The 23,157-nt window shown below is 47.4% G+C and overlaps 1 protein-coding gene across 1 annotated transcript in view; it reads right to left on the bottom strand.

Moving 5' to 3' along the window:
- RASEF (RAS and EF-hand domain containing) overlaps positions 1–23,157 on the bottom strand; it is a 214,722-nt gene that overhangs the window by 151,921 nt on the left and 39,644 nt on the right. Inside the window, exon 2 of the mRNA XM_029616719.1 lies at positions 6,844–6,990. Within this exon, the coding sequence (XP_029472579.1) occupies positions 6,844–6,990 (147 nt within the window). The remainder of the gene's footprint in view (positions 1–6,843; positions 6,991–23,157) is intronic.

Below are 23,157 nucleotides of genomic sequence, written 5' to 3' on the forward strand. Positions count from 1 at the left end.
AAGTCTTTTGAGGACTCCCTTTTAGATTCAGGCATTGTATTATCAATAAGCAAATCCAAAACATCAACAGGCACCAAAGGCCCAGGTGAACCTGTTTTGTGAGAATCGCAGAAGGAGGAAATCTACATGAACTAAAGGGCCTATGAAATAACAGTTTACTCCTCTCAAGACAGATTATTATGCAAATTAAAATGCACAAAAAAACCATCATCTCATGTTCCCACACCAAGCACCTTATATGAAAGTAACGCAAATATGAGCTGCTTAGAATGAAAAACACATGTAGTGCCAAAGAAAACATTTAAATAGACATACACTAAAAGTGAGCTAGATATAATTCTCAATCAATTCTATTGTAAGATTACATCTCCCTTCTTCTGCACCACAGTCCCCTCCCATTACCAGCCCCATCCACAAACACTTAACTCCCTTTATATATCCTTTTTAAGGTGCCAAAAATTTTTAAAAAAATGGAGAAATTACTTACCTGATACTTTCGTTTTCCTTAGTGTAGACAGATGGACTCAGGACCAATGGGTATAGTGTACTCCTGATAGCAGTTGGAGACAGATCAGATTTCAATCTGACGTCAGCCGTAGTACATATACCCCTGCAGGAAGTGCAGCTCTTCTGTATTCTCCTCGAAAACAATTGTGGATATATGTATGACTGAACAATCTGAATAACTTGATTAACTTTATAACCTGGATAACTTGCTTAATTTGAACCGGTTGAATTGGATATAGCTGGAGACCGCCAGTGCCCTCAACCGAGAAACGTCGACACCCGGTAGGATAGGTGTCCTAGCTGGAGAAAGCATGGTTTAACCGTGAATCACTCACTCTCGGGGATGTCACTCGAGGATTCCATGAATAACGGCAGCCGTGGGTGGGATGCTGAGTCCATCTGTCTACACGAAGAAAAACGAAATTATCAGGTAAGTAATTTCTCCATTTCCTAGTGTGTAGCAGATGGACTCAGGACCAACGGGATGTATAAAAGCTACTCCCGAACCGGGTGGGAGGCTGCCCGTAGCCCACTTAGTATTGCCCTTGCAAATGCTGTGTCCTCTCGAGCCTGAACATCCAGGAGGTAAAACCTGGAGGTGGTGTGGATGGAGGACCATGTCGCCGCCCAACAGATCTCGGCAGGTGACAGCATCTTGGTTTCCGCCCAGGACACTGCCTGGGCTCTAGTGGAATGGGCCTTGACTTGTAAAGGCGGTGGCTTGCCTGCTTCTACGTAGGCTGCCTTGATGACTTCTTTGATGCAGCGGGCTATGGTTACTCTCGAGGCCGCTTCCCCTTGCTTCTCCCTGCTGTGAAGGATGAATAGATGGTCCGTCTTTTGTACGGATTCCGACCTTTCCAGGAATCGGACTAGGAGTCTGCCGACGTTGAGGTGGCATAGACTGCGATACTCTTCCAAATTCTTATGCTCATCTGGCGATGGTAGTGAGATGGTTTGGTTGAGATGGAAGTGAGAAACCACTTTGGGGAGGAAGGACGGGACCGTGCGTAACTGGATGGTTCCCGGGGTGAGTCTGAGGAACGCTCCCTGCAGGACAGTGCTCGTAGCTCAGAGATATGATGGGCCAACCAGACTGCCACCAGGAAGGCTGTCTTCAATGTTAATAGTCGGAGAGACAGGCCGCGAAGAAGTCTGAAGGAGGCTCCTGCTAAGAAATCTAGGACCAGGTTGAGGTTCCAAAGAGGCACCGGCTACTTTAGGGGTGATTGGATCTTGACTCCTTTCAGAAAGCGGGAGACATTCGGGTGAGAGGCTATGCTACCGTTCTCGCTCTTGGTTCCATAGCATGGCAATGCGGCTACCTGTACTTTGATGGAGTTGAGACACAATCCCTTCTGTAGTCTGTTCTGCAGGAATTCCAAAATCGCAGGAATTTTGACTGAGCATGGAACGATGTTGCGGTCCTCACACCAGGCTTCGAATACTCTCCAAATCCTTATGTATGTTAGGGATGTGGAGAACTTGCGTGCTCGGAGCAGGGTGTCAATTACTGCCCCCGAGTATCCGCTCTTCCTCAGGCGAGTCCTCTCAATGGCCAGACCATAAGAGAGAATAGAGCTGGATCCTCTTGGAGGATCGGTCCTTGTTGGAGCAGGTCTCTGTGTGGAGGTAGCGGGAGGGGGCTCCCTGTCAGCAGCCTTCGCATGTCTGCGTACCACGGTCTTCTTGGCCAATCCGGGGCCACTAGAAGTACTAGTCCCCTGTGGTGTTCTATCTTGTAGATGATTGCGCCCAATAGGGGCCATGGTGGGAAGGCGTATAATAGAGTTTCCTGTGGCCAGGTCTGTACCAGGGTATCGATTCCCTGGGATTGGGATTCCTGCCTGCGGCTGAAGAAGCTGGGCACTTGGGCGTTTGACCGGTTTGCCAGGAGGTCCATGGTGTTCCCAAATGGTTTACTATCAATTGGAATGCTGTGGTCGACAGCCTCCATTCTCCTGGGTCTAGACTTTCTCTGCTGAGGTAATCCGCAGTAACGTTGTCTTTCCCCACGATGTGGACAGCCAAGATCTCTTGAAGGTTCGCTTCCGCCCATGACATTAGGGGGTCTATTTCCAGAGACACCTGTTGGCTTCTGGTTCCTCCCTGACGGTTGATATTGGCCACTGTTGTGGCGTTGTCTGACATTACTCTGATTTGTCTCGTAGTCTGTGACTGAACCGTAGGCAGGCTAGTCTGACTGCCCGGGCTTCTAGGCGATTGATGTTCCATCCTGATTCTTCTTTGTTCCATTGCCCCTGGGTGGTTTGCTCCTGGCAGTGTGCTCTCCATCCTCGTAGGCTGGCATCCATTGTGAGCAGGATCCAGGTTGGTGAAGATAGTCTCACTCCCTGGCTCAGATGGCCTTCTTGTAGCCACCATCGTAGTTGGGTCCGAACTTTGTCCGAGAGCTGAAGACGTACAGTGTAGTTCTGGGATAGCGGATTCCATCGTGATAGTAGTGAGCGCTGTAGGGGTCTCGTGTGAGGTCTTGCCCATGGCACTACTTCCAGTGTGGATGCCATGAGGCCGAGGACTTGGAGGTAGTCCCATGCCTTGGGGCGAAGCTCGCTCAACAGGGTTCGCAACTGGGTCATCAGTTTTGATCTCCTTGTCGGTATCAGGATGATCTTGTCTTGTTTGGTGTCGAACCGGACTCCCAATATTCTAGAGATTGGAAGGGCTGCAGACAGCTCTTGTTTGTGCTGACCACCTACCCAAGGCTCTCCAGTAGAATTTTGACTCTGTTGGTCGCCTGGTGGCTTTCCTCTGGGGATTTCACTCTGATCAGCCAATCGTCTAGATAAGGGTGTATAAGGATTCCTTCCTTCCTCAGTGTTGCTGCCACTACCACCATGATCTTTGTGAACATCCGGGGTGCTGTGGCTAACCCGAATGGTAGTGCCCGGAACTGGTAGTGATGGTCCAGGATTGTGAAGCGTAGAAAACGCTGATGCTCTTGATGGATCGGAATGTGTAGGTAGGCTTCCGACAGACCCAGGGATGTGAGGAACTCTCCCGGTTCTATCGCCCTTATTACCGAAAGTAGGGTTTCTATGCGGAAACGAGGAATCTTCAGGTGGCGGTTGACCGACTTGAGGTCCAGGATGGGCCTGAATGTTCCTTCTTTCTTGGGAATGATACAATAGATGGAATAATGTCCAGTATTTATTTGTTGTGTGGGCACCAGTGTTATAGCCTCTAAGGCTAGCAATCTGGTCAGTGTAGCTTCCACTGCCATTCTCTTGGAAGGGTCGTGGCAGGGGGATTCCACAAACTTGTCCGGAGGGAGGTGGTGGAAATCCAGGTAATATCCCTCTCGAATGATGGCTAGGACCCATTTCTCCAAAGTTATCTCGACCCACCTTTGGTAGAATAGGGCAAGTCTTTCCCTATGGCTTCTTCCTTTAGACGGGTCGGCTGATTTTCATTGTGGGGTGCGGCTGGGGCCTGGGCCTGAGCTGGCTCCACTTTTGTTGTGCTTGTTCCGAAAGGACTGGCTCCTGCCTGCGGGGCGAGCTGCTTGATATGTGCTTCTGTATAGGTTGAAGCGCTGTGATCCTCTGCACCTGGAAGTTAAGAGGAAGGGACGCTGGTTTCTCTTATTCTTGTCCTCCAGTAGCCGTGGCAGTGGGGATTCGCCCCATTTGTTGGCTAGCTTCTCTAGTTCACTTCTGAACAGTAGGGTTCCCTTGAAGGGCATCTCGTTTTGGAGGATGTGTCGGCCGACCAGCTTTGGAGCCAGAGTTGTCTTCTGGCTGCCATGGCTGATGACACTCCTCTAGCTGCGGTGCGCACCAGATCAGAAGCGGCATCCGTGAGGAATGATACTGCTGGTTCCAGGGCTTCCCCAGGAGTGTTGTTCCTGGTCTGTGATAAGCAGGCGCGTGTCACCACGGCACATCAGGCCGCGATCTGTAGAGACAGCGGAAATGCCAAAAGACTGTTTGAGGATGGATTCCAGATGTCTGTCCTGAGCGTCCTTGAGTGCTGCTCCTCCCTCCACTGGGATAGAAGTGCGCTTCGATACCGCGCAGACCATGGCGTCCACTTTTGGACATGCCAAGAGATCTTTGGCAGCTGGGTCCAGAGGGTACATGGCTGCCAGGGCACGTCCCCCTTTGAACTTAGTCTCCGAGGCATCCCATTCCAGGTCAATTAGCTGCTGGACGGCTTGTAATAGTGGGAAATGACGGGAGGTCTGACATCTAGTAAGGGATTTGTCTTAGGTTCCCCCTGAGGCACTTGTGCCCGGGATAGTGAGCTCTTTCAAGCTTTGTGTGACCAGGTCTGGAAGCTCGTCCTTGATGAAGAAGCGCCCATGGTTTGGTGTGGCTCTGTCCCCGGAGGGAGTTCCCCATCCTCCAGGGATTCTGATTCCTCATCCGAGTTGTCTGTGTCCCCGAAGGTGAGGCTTCTGGGCGCTGGAATTGCTTCCCTGGGCATAGAGGGTCCCGGGATGTTGAGGTCCTCTGGCGGAGGTTGTGGCCGTATTATCGGAGGCCACGGTTGCATGTGGACGAAGTCATGCAGGCCTTTGAAGAATTCCACCCAGGAGATAGATGCTGGGTCTAAATTAAGAGGCGCTGTCGCCCTGGGGAGCCCCGTTTGAGGGAGGGTCCCACTGGGAGACATTAGGTCTGGCGTACTGTTCGAGAAGCTGGAACCCGGTACCAGCTGGGGATGACCATGGGCTGGATCCCCTTGGGCCTCCTTACACTGTATACACAGGGCCGAGGCATCCTCATGCTGTGCAGGTCTAATGTGGCATGCTGGGCAAAGGCCCTGAGCCTTGAGCTTCTTTTCCGGTGGTGCCATGACTTGTGAGCGTAAAATACAGTTATGCGCTCCGGTGTGTCGAAGTTGTGTGTGTAGGATTGGTACGCGCCCACGGAGATGTGCAAGCTGTTGTGTGCACAGATCAAAGTTATGTGCCTGGCACAGTAAGGGCATGGTTATGCGTGTCGCTTGTGCACACAATACTTGGGCGCACGACGTTGTGTGCACAAGGTATTTGTGCACACGGCTCGCCTCTATGCGCACGGATCGGGATGGCAGACAGGGCGGTGAACAAATTAAAATGGTGACTGCGACCACGCGGACAATATGGCGACCACCTCAGAGGGTCTCCACTTGGGAGGACCCTTGGATCTGACCGTGGTCTAGCCCTGCTAGAGCAGATCAACCCAGTGGCACTGGTCCTGGCTGGCGACCTGTGCGACTCCTCGACCTTCGGAGACCGGAGACTTTAAATAGATTTCTACCTTACCTTGTCTGGGCGCTTCCTGGTCTTGTTCTGGGCGGTCTTCGGCTGCGGGGGGAGAGGGAAAATACCTTCACCGCCACGCTCGAAGTTGCACCCGCTGCCTCTCAGCCTCACCCGATGTCGGGGGCTAGGTCCCCGCCGAGGGTCGGCCGCCTGACCGAGGCTTACCTCCGAGGGATCGCGGAAATCACCTTGGGAATTCTCAACTGGGGGAGGGACCCAATGGGTGTTACCGCAGGAGAGCGAGGCTCGTCTGTAGAGGTAAGATTTCTTCTTCTTTTTGTTTTCTTTGCTAAATTACTCTAATGCTGTGCTAGCATGCATAGAGTCCCAAACTGCTATGGAGATGGAAAATACTGAAGAGCTGCACTTCCTGCAGGGGTATATGTACTAGGGCTGATGTCAGATTGAAATATGATCCATTTCCAACTGCTATCAGGAGTACACTATACCCATTGGTCCTGAGTCCATCTGCTACACGCTAGGAAATCATAATTCTCACTGATGAAAATTTGAAAAAGGGACTGCTCCCCATCAGCAACACACAAGGGTAGATTTTAAAAGGGTGCGCGTGGGCGTACATTTGTTCGCGCTACCCGGCGCAAGTTATAAAATCAGAGGTCGGCGCGCACAAGGGAGTGCACAATTGTGCACCTAGCGTGTGCCGAGCCGTGCTGCCTTCCCCCGTTCCTTCCCCCCTTATCTTTCCCCCCCCAGCCCTACTCTAACCCCCCCCCCCAAAAGTTCTATCATACCTTTTGCGCCTGCCTCTAGGCAGGCGCAGTTTATGTGCGCCGGCAGCCTGCTGGCACGTGATCCTCCAACAGAGCTGCAAAGGCTGCTATGTCGGAGGCCTCTGGCTCCGCCCCTGCCCCACCCTACCACGTCCTGCCATCCACCCCGCCCCTTTAGTAAAGCCCCGGGACTTACACGCGTCCCGGGGCTTTACGCGCGTTGCTGGGCCTTTTTAAATTAGGCCTGACGAGCGTAACCTTTTTAAAATACAGCCCACAGATTTTAACCATGTTCTAAAGAATAAAACAGTAGTTGATAAGGCCATACTGTACCTTTTTACTGCAAAGGCAAGATTTTCCATCTCGGTGCTTTGAAGTTTGACCTCACGAATGAAGTTCTTAATAACATGCTCATACTGTTGAATCAATCGTGGTTCTACTATGTTGATGTTCTGATACAGAACACTGACTTGATCTTGCCTATAATAAAAAAATAAAATAAAATAATGATTAATAATTGCAATGTGGCTTACTGCATAGTCCAAAAGAAATATGCATACAGACTAAGTACCCCCATGTATGTCTGCCCTTTTTGTTTTCCAGTCTTACTTGAAAACCTTCACGAGTTACTGATTTTATACAAGAAAAAATGTGTAGATTATAGAAGTGAATTCTATAAAATTGTAAGTACTGCAAGCTCTGGTACCAAAGATTTATCACAGCTAACTTTTCACTGTGTTACAGCCTATATTCCAACAATGCAGAACATCTTTAGTTCATATTTCAATATGGATGCCACAGTGACACCCATGTATTTAATTAAAAAGCTAATAATTACCATGGAAAACAAACATATACAGAATGGGCCGGATTTTAAAAAGGTTACGTGCGTAAGGCCTATTTTAAAAAGCCCAGGGACGCGTGTATGTCCTGGGGCTTGCAAAAAGAGGTGGAGCCCGAGGCTCCAGGCACAGCGGCCCAGGGCTGAAGTAAGTTTGGAAACAACAAAAAAAAAAAAAGGTAGGGGGGAAAGGGAATTTCCCTCCGATTTCGAAGTGGCCTCGGAGGGAATGGGGGAAAGCAGCGCGCCGACCCTGGATTTTATAACATGCATGAGCCTGCGCGCGCATGTTATAAAATCGGGCGCACATGTACGCCCGCGTGCAACCTTTTAAAATCTACCCCAATAGTTAGAGCTGAAAGAAAATTATTTCATAATCATTCCTAACAAGTGTATTCATAGTACTGTGACCTACATTAGAGCAATTTCACCTAAACTCAAATTATTGTAGTGGTCACAAATTTATAATCATAGCTCATGTGGCTTGGGTGAAATTGTACAAATGTAAGTCACAATATATGAATGCCCTTATTACAAATGATTATGAAAAAACATTATTTACATAGAAACATCTCTGACTGTTCAGTGTATGTTTGTTTTCCACAGTATTTGGTAGATATATTGTGTTTAATGTTATCTTTAATTTAAAAACAATTCAATTTTTACATTTTTTTTTAAAGATAGCTGAACAAATATTAAGAGCAACATTTTCTACCCCAGGGCATTTTTTCAGGGGGTACTTGCTGGTACTGAGTACCAGCACCTTTTTCCTCCGCCTGCTTGATTTGCCCTTTAGTCCCTAAAAAAACAGAAAGACAAAAACCCAAGCATATTGCATGTGAGTTCTGGCATTCCCCCCCCCAGAAAGATAGCACTGTTTCAGCCCAGTTGTTATTTACTTCCTCAGGAGATGTTAGCCCTGACATGCCATCCTAAAGTGCAAACTGTATTACCTGCACTAATTGTTAAAATCACAAACAGGAAAAACAACAACAACAAAAAAGATAACACAGCAATAGATCTAAAATGCATAGCATGGACAAGTGCCTCTAGGACAAACTTTTTACCAAGGAGGTCATACATAAAACATCTAAGCATACCTTAAGTGTAAAAAAAGAAAAAAAAAAGAAAACCTAAATTTGCTTTCTTACATACATGAAAGAGATGTATGTAAGAAAGCCTATGTAATAAAGCATATTTTATATTTTACTTAAAAATAATCTTGAGTTGTTGTTTATGTTAGCAACAATATGCAGCCAAGTGTTCTTGCTTCAAAAATGATTATCTTAATGAAGCAAGAGAGGCATATTCTCTTGAAAGATAGATTTACGTTTGTATATGTTTGTCTTGGGGGAATTCTGCGCGGAGCACAGAATTTGTGCAGAATTCCTCCCTGCGCAGAATTGCGAAATTCTACACAGAAAAAGGCAGAGGAGACCCCAGCATGAAGCAAACAGAGCGCGTGCTGTTCATGGCAAAGATGAAGACCCTGGCGTGCTGTGCGACTCGCTCCACTTACGACGAAGATGAAGGCCGCTGTAGAGTGTATGTAGAGAGGTGTGTGTGTGTGAGAGAGAGAGAGAGAGGAGGGGGAGGGGGAGGAGCAGTGAGAGAGGGGAGGGGTGTGAGAGGGGAGGGGAAGGGAGGGGAAGGGGGTGTGAGAGAGAGGAGGGAGGAGATGGGGAGGGAGTGGGAGGGGAGTGAGAGAGCAGGGGTTGAGTAGGGGGTTGAGCAGGGGGTGTGAGAAAGACCAGGAGGGGTAAGTACGGGGGTGTGAGAGAGAACAGGGGGGTGCTTTGAGTGTGGGTGCCAGAGAGAGGGAGCCTATATGAGGAGATTGTGAAGGAGTGTGTATGTGTGTGAGAGATAGGGAGCTGGTGTGTATGAAATAGGGATCATGTGTATGTGAGAGTGCTAGCCTGTGTGAAGGGATTTTGTATGTGTGAGAGAGAGCCTGTGTGAAGAGGTGTGTGAGAGAGAAACATAGGTAGCCTGTGTGAGGATGTATGTGTGAGAGAGAAAGGGAGCTTGTGTGGCTGTGCATGCAAGAGAAAGGGACCCTGTATGAGGGGATGTGTGTGTATGTGCGAGAGAATGAGGGAGCCTGTATGAGGGTGTGTGTATGTACACTAGAGAGAGGGAGCATGTGTGTGAGAGAGGGAGAGACAGAGGGAGCCTGTGTGAGGGGCAGTACTGAGAATGGGATCAAACTCTGGGAGTGGTGATAGAGTGGAACGGGTTGAGCCTAGAGGTGGAGGGGAGAGATACTGGCAAGTGGAGGAGTTGGGGCATGAGAGGACAAAGAGACCAGGGGAGTAGGAAGAGCGAGTGGAAGGGACACGCTTACAGTGAATTTGTAGGGAAATTCTGCTCAAAATATTTAAAATTCTGCATCTTTAAGTAATAACTTTTTTCTGTATTAATTTAAAATGTAATTACTTAAAGACTGTCAAGTATATTGTATTATTTTGACCAATATAAAATATGTAGAATTTTGCAGAATTATAAGTTTTTGTGTGCAGAATTCCCCCAGAAGTAATATGTGTATGTGTGCATGTGTGTGTACACGTGCATGTGTGGTGTGTGTACATATATGTACGTATACATATGTTATTTTAATTTATTTATAAAACGTATATTCTATTTTTCTCAAATATATTGAACAAAGCAGATTACAACACACAAAGCGAATGTTGCTTACCTGTAACAGGTGTTCTCACAGGACAGCAGGATGTTAGTCCTCACATATGGGTGACATCACAGGATGGAGCCCAATCACGGAAAACTCCTATCAAAGTTTCCAGAACTTTGACTGGCCCCTATTGGGCATGCCCAGCATGGCACCAACCCTGCAGCCAGCAGGGGTCCCCCTTCAGTCTTGTTTAAAAGCTACAGGCAGTACTGAAAAATAAAATAAGAAAACGTAACAAACCCAACACCCTGGGGCGGCAGGCGGGTTTCGTGAGGACTAACATCCTGCTGTCCTGTGAGAACACCTGTTATAGGTAAACAACATTTGCTTTCTCACAGGACAAGCAGGATGGTAGTCCTCACATATGGGTGAGTACCGAGCTGAGGATGTCCGAGAAATGCACCAAATGTATCCAGGTGTGCAAGGTACTAGGATAAAATTTGGCAGAGGGAATCCTGAACCCTAACGGGCAGGCGGAAGGGTGTTGGTACGTCACGTTATAAACAGGTTACGAAGGACAGACTGGCCGAAGATGGAATCTTGTCTTCCGGCTTTGTCCAAGCAATAGTGGGCTGCAAAGGTGTGGAAAGAACTCCAGGTGGCAGCCCTGCAAATGTCAGAAAGCGGCACCGATTGTAGGTGTGCTACTGAAGTCGCCATGGCCCTCACAGAGTGTGCTTTAACACGGTCTTGAAATGGAATGCCCTCTTGCTGGTAGCAAAAGGATATGCAGTCCGCTAACCAGGAGGAGAGAGTCTGCTTACCCACAGGCTGCCCTAATTTGTTAGGATGGAAAGAGACGAAAAATGGAGTGCTTTTCCTGTGGGCAGATGTACGGTCTAGGTAGAATGCTAGAGCCTGTTTATAGTCAAGGGTATGCAGAGCCTGCTCTCCTGGGGTGGAATGGGGCCTGGGAAAAAAGGTAGGTAGTATAATGGATTTATTTAGATGAAAATCTGAAACTACCTTGGGTAAGAATTTAGGGTGAGTGCAGAGTACTGCCCGTTCCTGCAGAAGTTTAGTGTAAGGCGGATGGGTAACTAGGGCCTGTAATTCACTAATTCTGCGAGCTGAAGTGATTGCCAAAAGGAAAATCACTTTCCATGTGAGATATCAAAGTTCACAGGGGTGAAGAGGCTCGAATGGTGGTTTCATGAGCCGACCCCAAAACCAGGTTAAGGTCCCAAGAAGGGGCCGGAGGAAGCAGTGGAGGCTTGAGGTGAAGAAAGCCTTTCAGAAAATGTGTTACAAGGAGTTGTACTGAAATAGGAACATCCCCGATACCTTCATGGAAGGCGGCTACCGCACTGACATGCATTCTGATGGAAGATGTTTTTAGGCCTGACTCTGATAAATGCCAGAGATAGTCCAAAAACTTCGTGATTGGATAGGTAAAGGGGTCAAGGGACTGAGAAGAGCACCATGACGTGAACCTGTTCCATTTGCAAGAGTAAGCTTTCTCGTGGAAGGCTTCCGTGAAGCAATCAAGACACGGGAAACTGGTTCAGAAAGGTTAAGTGGCTGAAGGATTAACCTATCAACATCCATGCTGTCAGGGAGAATGGGTTGAAAATTGGGATGGCAGAGGCACCCGTTGTTTTGAGTAATTAGAAGCCGGTCCTTTCCCAAGGGAATGTGCCTGCGAATGGAGAGATCCTGCAGTATTGGAAACCACACTTGGCGTGGCCAGTGAGGTGCTATCAGGATTATGGTTCCCTTGTCCTGACATAACTTCACGAGAGTCTTCGAGAGAAGAGGAAGTGGAGGGAATGCGTAGAGTAGACTGGTTGCCCACGAGAGGGAGAATGCGTCTCTAGGCTGAGAGTGATTGCTGCGAAAGAGAGCAGAAGTTCTCTACTGTGTGGTTTTAAGGAGACGCAAAGAGGTCTATCTGAGGATATCCCCATTGTTGGAAGATGGAGTTTGCTATGGAGGGGTTGAGAGACCACTCGTGCGGTTGAACGATGCGACTCAGCTTGTCTCCTCTGGAGACCAAGAGCCTTGTGTCTGCAGATTGGCCACACGGGCTCCCCATCCGAGGTTGGAAGCATCGGTGGTGAGAATTAATTGAGTGTCTGGACCCTGAAAGGGCAAGCGGTGGAGGAGATTGATCTGATTTTTACACCAGGAGAGAGACTAACGGAGAGAGTCGGTTATGTGGACAATGGTCAACAGGGGCTGAATGCTTTGAGTCCATTGAGACCGTAGAGTCCACTGCATGACTCTCATGGCCAAATGGGCCATTGTTGTGACCTGAAATGAGGACGCCATGTGTCCCAGGAGGATGAGAAAGTGGCATGCAGTCGCGGAGTGCTGAGACTGCAGCTGGTGTGCAAGAGACACGAGAGTGAGGGCTCGCTGTCGAGACAGGAAAGCCTTTGCCTGCAAGGTGTCCAAGTCTGCCCCAATAAACGACAAGGTTTGAGATGGGACTAAGTAGGATTTGTCGTAGTTGACGAGAAATCCTAATGAAATTAGAGTGTGTAAGGTGAGATTGAGGGACGACAGAGCAGCTTGCTGAGTGGGAGCCCTGATTAACCAAACGTTTAGATAGGGGTAGACGTGAACACCTTGGGTCTTGAGGAAGGCTGCAACTACTACGATGCATTATGTGAAGACTCTTGGCGCAGATGCTAGGCCGAATGAAAGCACTCTGTATTGATAGTGCTTGGGGCCTACTAGAAACCTCAGGTATTTGCGATGAGATGAAGTTATCGCAATATGAGTGTATGCATTCTGGAGGTCCAGAGAGCAGAGCCAGTCTCCTCTTTGTAGAAGAGGAAGAAGCGAGCCTAAGGTTAGCATCTTGAACTTCTCTCGCAGGAGGTACTTGTTGAGGGCCCGTAGGTCCAGAATAGGATGAACGCCTCCCCATTTTTTGAGGATTAGAAAGTACCGGGAATAGAATCCTAGGCCATGCTGAGAGTAGGGTACGGGTTCTATTGCCTTGGACTGGAGAAGGAGGGAGACCTCTTGATCCAGATGGATGGAGTGATCGGATGTTCTCCACGTCATTAGAGGTGGGGGAGTCCAGTGGCACGGAGAGAAAGTTCAGATGGTAACCCTGAGCAATTATCACCAGTACCCATTGGTCTGAGGTGATTGAGTGCCATATGTTGTGGAAGTGGCACAATCGACCTCCCACTGGTAAGTGAGGCAATGGAAGCTGGCTGCTGCTCTCTAGGTGGAAGTCAAAAATCTGAAGCAGGCCCAGGCTGAGGAGCTGCTTGCAGTTTTTGCTTACATGTTTGACGAGACTGTGCTTTTTGAAAAGATCTTGTGGCACGGGATCTGGTTGGTGGCGGGTAGGACTTCTTCGGGCAGAAGAATTACTTTTTAGAGTCCTTTCTGAAGGGCTGTTTAGAAGAATAGTCAGAAGGTATCAGAGAGAGCTGTCTTAGGGTCTCATGATGGTCCTTAAGTTCCACCACCATCCGTTGTATCTGTTCGCCAAACAGATTATCTCCTCACAGGGCAGGTAGGATAACCTGTCTTGTACCTCAGGGCTAAGGTCAGAAGACTTAAGCCAGGCCCACCTTCTCGCTGAAATAGCAGCTGCAGATACCCTTGTAGCAGTATCAAAGATATCATAAGATGATCTGATCTCATGCTTGCCTGCCTCAAAACCCTTGTTTACTAGGGTTTGGAGCTCATCTTGAAATTGCTGAGGCAGGGAGTCTGTCAAGTCTTGCATCTGCTTAAAAATGACCCTGTTGTATTGGGTCATATAGATCTGATAAGCGGCAATTCGGGAGATGAGCATTGAACCTTGGAAGACTCGGCGACCAATGGCATCTAGAAACTTCTGTTCCTTGCCAGGGGGAAAAGAAGTGTGAGGCTTTGACCTCTTGCTCTCTTCTGTGCCAATTCTACCACTACAGATTAGTGATCCAATTGTGGTTTCTGAAAGCCTGGAGCTGACTGCACCAAATAGGTAGTGTCAGCTTTTCTGTGGACTGAAGTAATGGAGCCAGGATGTTCCCAGTTCTTCTTTAGGAGATCCAGAAAAACCTGGTGGATAGGGATGGAGGTTATTACTTTGGGGGCATCCAGGAATTGGAGCAACTCAATCATCTGATGCCTATCATCCTGCTCAGTCTGTAATTGGAAGGGAACCAATTCAGACATTTCCTTCACAAAATTTATAAAGGAAAGGTCCTCTGGAGGAGAACACTTTCTACTTTCAGTGGGTGAAGGTGGTGAAGGCAAATCATCAGTGTCTGGTGAGGAATCATCAGTCCAGGTATCATAGGGATCAGCCCCTGCCCCTCTTGGATGTAGAGGGGGACGGGTTGGTGGGATACCTGAAGTTCCTGGTCTAGGCTCTGAAGGAATCGGAAGAATAATTGGAGGCACCGATGAAGGCATCGAAGGCACCGGCACAGGCATCGAGGGCATCGATGGATGGCTCGGTGGCGCCGATGGGCATATCCGACACAGATGATTGGATCAGTGGCGATGGACGTATCGGCATCGATGGCTGAGGCAGAACTCCCGAAAGAGGGATGCGAAATGGTATTTCTCCTCCCGATGACAGAGTGAGCGGGGAGGGCACTGGCGCCGGCACTTGCGCCATCGGTGACCCAGGGTTCATCGGTGGAAAAGCGACAATGTGTGCTTCCATCCTGGAGAGCAGCAGTGCCAACTCTGCTGGAATCGGGTTGGTGATCGGTTCCGTAATCGGTACCGGTGTCGATGCCGGAGGAACCTGAAGTTGTTGCATCGCCTTGTCGATGGCCTCCTGAACCATCCGGTCCAGTTCTTCTCGGAGACCTGGAGCAAGCAGCCCCGGCTACGGAACAGAAGAACGAGGCAGAGGCATAGCCGGAGGGAGCACCGTTAAAGGCGGAGTCGCGGCTCTTGATGCCCTTTCGGGGGAGGGTTGCCTCGGTGACCTGGTCGCCGAAAAGATCGGTGCCTTTTCTGGACGGGGTTTCTTCGATGGCGGCTCGGACGATGGCGAGGTTGATGATTTCGCTCTCTCGATGGTCCGAGATTTTCTATGCCGGTGGCGATGTTTATCTCTATGATCCCCTCGGTCCTGAGGGGGAGTAGAGGGTGTTGAAGGTCGAGATGTCATCGATGCTGGACAGTCACCGGCCAGTGGTCGATGCTGGCGCGAAGTTGACGGTGCTGGTCTGACGATGGTCGATGCAATGGACAGAGTCGGGGTTTGATCACAGAAGAGAAATTCCATCTTCTCCATTCTGGCCTTGCGATCTTTTGGTGTCATAAGGGCACAGTTGGTGCAGGTCAAGACATCGTGCTCTCGTCCAAGATACATTACATAGACTTTATGGGGGTCTGTGATGGACATGGTGCGATTACAGTCTGGGCACCGACGGAACCTCGACGCCATGGCAAAAAATTGAGCCATGGTACGGTCTACGGCGAGTAGGCCGCAAGGGCCAAACTCGAAGGTAATCGACGGAAACACAGGTTAAAAACTTACCGGAGTATCGCGGCTTGAAAAAGTTAGAGGATGGACCCCTGTGGGGCAAATTAACTTTTAGTAATTCCGTGAGGAAAATTCCTGTCAGAAATGTCTGTAGAGCTCCTTAACCACGAGGCTACTGCTGTGTGGAAAAAAAGAAGACTGAAGGGGGACCCCTGCTGGCTGCAGGGTTGTGCCATGCTGTACATGCCCAGTAAGGGCCAGTCAGAGTTCTGGAAACTTTGACAGGAGTTTTCCGTGATTGGGCTCCATCCTGTGATGTCACCCATATGTGAGGACTACCATCCTGCTTGTCCTGTGAGAAACATCTTTACACACTCAAGACATAAATTGTGAAAATGCATCATAATCAGCATATCTTCATAAAACCCTCAGTCACTCACCTCTCCCAATACTCATTCACCTTCTCTCCCTCCATAACCCTTCCAAATGATTCCCCATCTCTCTCTTCCTGAATACCCTCGCCATTCACTCATTCACCCTCTCCTTCTCCATAATTTATCAATTACTTAGCTTCTCCACTTCAATATTTATACTCCCAATCATTCATTCACTTTCTGTCCCTCCATAAGCCCTCTTAATCACTTGTTTACCCTCTCCCTTCTTATTCCTTTAGCTCAGTGGAAAAGTCCATTATTTGGAGCCAGAATGGTTGCAGGTAATTGATAGGTGGTTTATGAATTTTTTAAATAAATAAATCCACTGGAAAAGTATGCTGTGGCACTGGAAAGGTAAACAAAGTAATGCAATATAAAGTAATTCTGATTTTATTACTGCAGTCTGTTCCAGCTGCCTAGAGAGAGGGTCAGAATAAAGTAGGGATTTTTTATATTTTGTATTTATTTTGTTATATTTATAGTGATAGTATGTATGTTATGCTATTTTATTGTGTATTATGTTCTTGGGCCCATTATAACACACATTGGGTATGGGCTTTGCCTGCAGAAATTATACTCCCCCCTCCCAAAACCTACACATTAACAAAATATTAAATATAAATAAATATAAATACTAGACAATACCACTGCTAAAATACCAACCAATCATCCCCACCAGGATACCCTTCATTTCCAGCTGAAGAATTTATGAAGCAAACCAACCCGAAGCCAAACTCAATTCAACTAACAAAAACCCAACACAAAACTAAATCATTCCATCCCAGAAGAACAGCCTGCAAACTCATCCTCATCACTCCCACTTATTCTCTAAGGGCCTGAGAGAATTTTAAATGAGGCTCACTGGTTTAGGGGTATAATTCTCACTTAGGGTATGAGGTATGCTATGTTTAAATCATAGATAAGCCCTCTTTTCACTAAACTTTGTTTCTATAAACCTCTCTCAAGGTTTGTGGATTTCCAAAGTTCATACTACTCAAATGGACATATTCGTAAAAGTGTTTCCGTAACAAATCATTTTATAAGGGGGTAACTGGTGCTGCTTTAAGCATGGGAATTTATACAATCATCTACCCACAGGGGCAAAAAAACAGAAAGGAAGCCAACTGGGAACAGGGGATGGGCCAATTGACCTTTACTTGTCATCAACTATGAAACCCCATTCATAGTAATCCCAGTCACTTATTCACCCTTTCCACTTTGTTTAGTTTGTTGCTGGTCTCCCTTGCCCTCCCCCCCCCCCCCCCAATTAGACTACAAGACAAAGCAAATAACTTACTGATATGACCAGAAGGGATATCTGTTCTGTGGTTCTTTATATGCAGTATCAATGCCAGTGGCCTGAACCTAAAATTCAGAGTAGCAGTGCAGGCTGGGACAACAGACGAAGCAGCTCTCCTCTTAGCAGATGTTATAACTAGTACTCAGCAACAGTCACTGATGTGGTGGACTATTCATAGAGTTTGGGTGATAGACTTTTCTATCACTGACCCATCTTCCTGCACTCTGGTTGTTCTGACTGTCGGCCGTGGGCGACCGCAGCCGACCCAACTCACGTCATGTGCTGCCCTGCTCTCCTTTCCGGGCGAACTCGCGGCTGTGGCTAGCCGCTGCCGCCGTCTGCCTCCCGAGACAGTCTGCCTCCCGAGACAGTCTCGGGAGGCAGACGGTACAGGAAGAAATACATTTCGGTATCTTTTCTCCAGTATTGTACTGCACACAAAGTCAGGCTTCTTAGGGTTTCCAGTTCAATTTTTGCCTGTATATTTCTATATTTAATTTATGGTTCCTTATTCTTATTTGGTCTGTGTTGTGTATGTGTGTATGTGAGACCGAGGTATGGCATTATGCTAGTGTGTCATTTCTGTGTACAGATCTGTAGCAGCCTAGCTTGTTCTGTTTTCCCAAGGAGGAGTATTGGTGTTTAGGGCCTGGTGTAATATTTGTAGTGCTGCCTTGGATTGTTGCTGTTTGTCTTGGGAGACATTGCTGCTTTATATGCAAGTTTTGAATATATTTTTGCAGGTTGTGTGTTTGTTTATTCTCTTCCTCCCCAACATCTGTCTTTGACATTGATCTTTTCCTTTCATCTAATTTTTCTACCACCCTATTCACTCATAGCTAGATTTCATCCCTTCTTTTTCTCTCTCCAATGCTCCCTGCCCCTGCTATTCACTTTCCCAATTCTATCCTTCATTGCCTCTCTGAGCTCTCCTTCTCACCCAGTAGTGGAGAGTGTGTGTTGCTATCACTGAAGTGACACCAGAATTTGTATATTATGTGCATTACACTTCACCTATGAAGATATAAGAGAGCGGCGATTCTGCCAACAAAATGAAAACATATTGGGGCAGATTTTAAAAGCCTTACGCATGTAGGGGGGGTTACACGCGCCGAGCCTATTTTGCACAGGTGCGGCGACATGCGCAAGCCCCGGGGCGTGGCATGGGCGGTCCGGGGCATGGCCAGAGGCCTCCATAGGGCCTCTAGGCCGGTAGGCGTAACTTGGAAAACAAAGGTATGGGGTTTTTTTAAATAGGGCTGGGGGGCAGGTTAGGTAGGGGAAGGGAAGGGGAAGGTGAGGGGGGGGGACGGAAGGAAAGTTCCCTCCGAGGCCGCTCCAATTTTGGAGCGGCCTCGGAGGGAACAGGGAAAGCCATCGGAGCTCCCCTGGGGCTCGGCGCACGCAAGATGCACAAGCGTGCACCCCTTTGCGCGCGCCAACCCCGGATTTTATAACATGCGCGCGGCTGCGCACGCATGTTATAAAATCAGGCGTAGGTATTAAAATCTGCCCCATTGTCTTGACCCCTATTAAAAGGAAAAGTCCCTGGAACAATAAATCTCCTGAGATTCTTAATTTCTTTATCCTACTTATCTATCGTGTCTTACAAAAATGTGCTCACTTTTCCTTGAATTTCTTTAAGTCCAATTCACTGAAGTTTGTTCCCATAGTCACAGGCTCTTTGTGGTTGCATTATAAATATTCTATGACTGTGTACCTAGTGCATCTGAAGTCTCTCCACTATGCACTTCATTTATAAATGGTTGTGCACCATTTTGAGTCTAGAGCAAGCATTTCTATTAATCAGGGGCTATGTCCTTAGCTACATTCCCCTGCATCTTCAGCACTGAAATGAGTCTGATAAACTTAGATCAATCTATCTACAGAAATCAATATATAGTGACAGCTGTCCCACTAAACCATCAAATACACAGAAAAGAGAAACCTGCCTTCTGTTTAGTTGCCCTCTTCAATGTGCATTTGCAGTCATGTGTAGGATGGCTTTTCATGTGCTACATACAGTGCTTGCGAAATACATTCAATTCATAAACAATTTTGCTCATCTAATTGCTCCTGGGCCAGATGTATCCACGGATTTTCTCCTACAGAAAGGGATAAAACCATTAATGAGTCAGATCTCTGGTCTTCAGGAAGTGTTTTTTTCCAGCTTTATAACTGCAGTTTTTTTTCTATCTGCAGTCAAGGATCTCACAGATGCTCCTCTGTATAGTACACCTAAGATCAATTCAGATGAGGCAAATGAAAGCACAGTACAAAACAGACATATTGGGGTAGATTTTAAAAGATGCGCGCGGGAGTAGATTTGTTCGCGCAACCCGGCGCAAACAAATCTACTCCCGATTTTATAACATGTGCGCGCTGCTGGGCGCATGTTATAAAATACAGGGTCGGCGCGCGCAAGGCTGCGCGAAATCGGCAGCCTGTGTGCGCCGAGCCGCGCAGCCATCCTCCTGTCCCTCCGAGGCCGCTCTGAAATTGGAGCGGCCTCAGAGGGAACTTTCCTTCCGGCCCCCCCAACTTCCCCTCCCTTCCCCTATCTAACCCACCCCCAGCCCTAATCCCCCCCCCCCCCTACCTTTAATTAGCAAATGTTGCTTACCTGTAACAGGTTTTCTCACAGGACAACAGGATGTTCATCCTCATAAATGCTGGCTGCAGGGTTAGTGCCATGCTGGGCATGCCCAGTAGGGGACAGTTAAAGTTCTGGAAACTTTGACAGAAGTGTTCCGTGATTGGGCTCCATCCTGTGATGTCACCCATATGTGAGGACTACCATCCTGCTTGTTCTGTGAGAATACAAGTTACTTGCGTCATGCCCCGGAACGCCCCTGGGCCGGAACCACGCCTGCAGCCCCGCCCCCAGAACGCCCCGATGATGCTCCGGCCGCGACACGCCCCCCCCCCCCCGACATGCCCCCCCCAGGAAAGCCTGGGACTTACGTGCGTCCCAGGGCTTGCGTGCACTGCCTAGCCTATGCAAGATAGGCTCAGCGTGCGCAGGGGGTGGAAGGGGCAGCTTTTCGGGCGTTACGCACGTAACCCTTTGAAAATCTGCCCCTTTGTGTGTATGTCCATGTATTCTTCTTTTGAAGTGCATGCATATATTTTTTTACACTACACAAAATTTGTCTTCCTGTTTGCTGATTCACGTGTGTTTTGACTGAATACATAGAAAAATGGTGCTCACTGTAAGAAGAGGGACGCTGCTAGTGGTATGCCACAGGGACCAGTCCTTGAACGGTTCTTTTCAACATTTTCATGAATGACATTGTGGAAGGATTAACAGGAAAGCTTGTCTTTTTATCAATGATACCAAAATCTACAACAGGGTAGACACCCAGGAAAGTGTGCAAAACATGAAATGGGATCTAGCGAAGCACAATAAATGGTCTATGGCCTGTTAGCTAAGATTTAATACAAAAAATGCAGCGTTATGCATTAAGGGCCTGATCTTCAAAAGTATTTACATGCTTACAAATGGGGTTTACACATAGAAATGCACTCATGTAAGTAGGCTTTTGAAAATTGCTACAATATATGCCATTGAATTGTCCATAGAATTTATCGACATAAGTGCACTTGACATGCGTAAATGTTTTTTGAAAATTGCTATGACAGTTTACATTTACATGCATAACTTCTTTGAAAATTTACAGTTGACTTTTCAAAAGAGTTATGCACATACATGTTACATTCTATTGTAGCAATTTTCAAAAGCCCATTTACATGCAAATGGGTGAATTTTAAAAATTTGGAGATGCATGCGCATGTATTGTTTATTTGCGCCCTTCCGATGTTATGGCCACATATGTACACATGTACCAAATATCTCGCATCAAGAAAAAAAGGGGCTGAATATAGGTGGGGCATGGGTGTTCTGGTGCAGGGCCAACAGAAACACGCATACATATATACACAAACATGGGCATGCATCTAGGTCCATTTCAGTGCAACTTTACTTCAGCTATAGATCAGGAGTAAGTCTGCAACATATGACCTGCTTGAGGGCTCTGGGTTAACCGAGGGGAGTGCATGCTAAAAATCCAGGGGGATCTTGATGATCTAGCTATAGACTGAGCAAACTGGAGGATGAACTGGCTAAACTGGTCATTTCCTTGATGCAAGTTATAAAATTCCCTCACTTATGCATGCAAAAGCTGACATTTTCCTGCTGTTCGTGTACACGCTTAAAATTAGGAGCATACATACACGTGCCTTGCCTATTTTATAACTTGCAAGCATACTTTCACGGTTATATAATTTCAGTGTATGTGGCTGCGCACCCATATATATGTATATGGGCATGCCCAGTAGGGGACAGTTAAAGTTCTGGAAACTTTGACAGAAGTGTTCCGTGATTGGGCTCCATCCTATGATGTCACCCATATGCGAGGACTACCATCCTGCTTGTTCTGTGAGAATACAAGTTACTTGCGCGCGCCAGCCAGCTGCCAGCGCACCATGTTCCGGTCCGGGGGCTGGTCCAGAGGCCGCAGCCATGCCCCAGAATGCCCCTGGGCCGGAACCACACCCGCACACTTATTTTAAAAATTACCATCTTAAAGTGTACTTTTGCACGTAAAATCTATTGACAATTCAGTGACATACTGTAGCAATTTTCAAAACCACACAATAGGGGTGAAGTCTTGAGCCATAACAAAGCACAATCACAAAAGGTCATTTTCATTGCAAGCTATCCGGGTCATTCATCAAAATGTGTTATGGCGTTAATGCCAGAAAAACACTGGAGCACCGCTTGCACTCAAAATATATCAACGTCCACGACAAGTGCAAGAATAAGTTAGATTCCTGGTCAAAAGTTTAGCTGTAACAGTTATCTTTTTATTCAGGCAACTCCTCAATTCAAGCACAGAATCTTGCATGAAGACCCCCAACACGGTCCCGTGTTTCGCCTATGCGGCTGCTTCGGGGGGGAATTAATTTTAACAACGACAATCTGTAAATGCATAAGAGTAAATAACTACCAGAAATCGAAAGGGTAGACTGGAGACAGACTACAGCTAGTGGTGCACATATTAAAATGGTGTACATATACATTATATTGTTAACATACCTGTGTCAAACCAACATAGTTTTATGAAGGAGTGCACCCGAGCTGTCTAATCCCTGAACCTTTAAACGCTGTGTTTGGGCGCGAAAAATCGCACAATTGGCTAACCAGTCACTCTACCCAATCAGCGTGAGCTTAGCTTGTGACATCACTAACATTATAAGGAGACTGCAACGGGTTACCCCGCTCGCGTCTAAGTAGTTTCAATCGCGCTGAACCCCACAGCTAGCACTATTCTGCCTGACTGTAAACAAGACAAAAAGTAAAACGGAATGCTCCACAGATCGAGTAAAGGGAACTGGAGCGCTGTATTGATCATAAAAAATGACTCCACTCAAGCTTGGTGTTAAGCCCATGTGGGGCAACAGTGTTCAGACGAAAAATCCATTTTTGCTCCCGCCTCAAGAGGGTCAGAGGAAACTCCCCTCCTCTTGATGAGGGAGTGATAACTTCAATCACAAAGAAGTAAAGGTCAGCCAGTGTGTGAGACCTTTCTAACCAACGTGAAACTAAGGGGGCATTCTCTCTCATGGTATTAATACTGGATCTGTGTTCAATGATCCCGGTTTTTATACTGCGCGTTGTTTTTCCCACGTACAATAGCTTACAGGGGCAAATGATGACATATATAACCCCTGATGAGTCACAATCAGTGGTAGTGTGTAATGTGTATGTTCGCTTGGTACTAGGGTGTACAAATTGTGTAATGGTAGAAGTGTGGTCACAAACTGAACAGCAGCCACATGGTCTATGACAGCCCTCATATAGAGCTCAGCTGGGTGTCCCAGCAGAATGAACCAGGATATCCCTGAGATTTCTACCCCTCCGAAAGGTAAACCTAAGACCCGCTTTAAAAAAATTTATCTAGGGCTAACGCTGCCCAATGT

The sequence above is a fragment of the Rhinatrema bivittatum genome, chromosome 1 (assembly GCF_901001135.1).
Source record: "Rhinatrema bivittatum chromosome 1, aRhiBiv1.1, whole genome shotgun sequence".
In the NCBI taxonomy this organism is placed as follows: Eukaryota; Metazoa; Chordata; class Amphibia; order Gymnophiona; family Rhinatrematidae; genus Rhinatrema; species Rhinatrema bivittatum.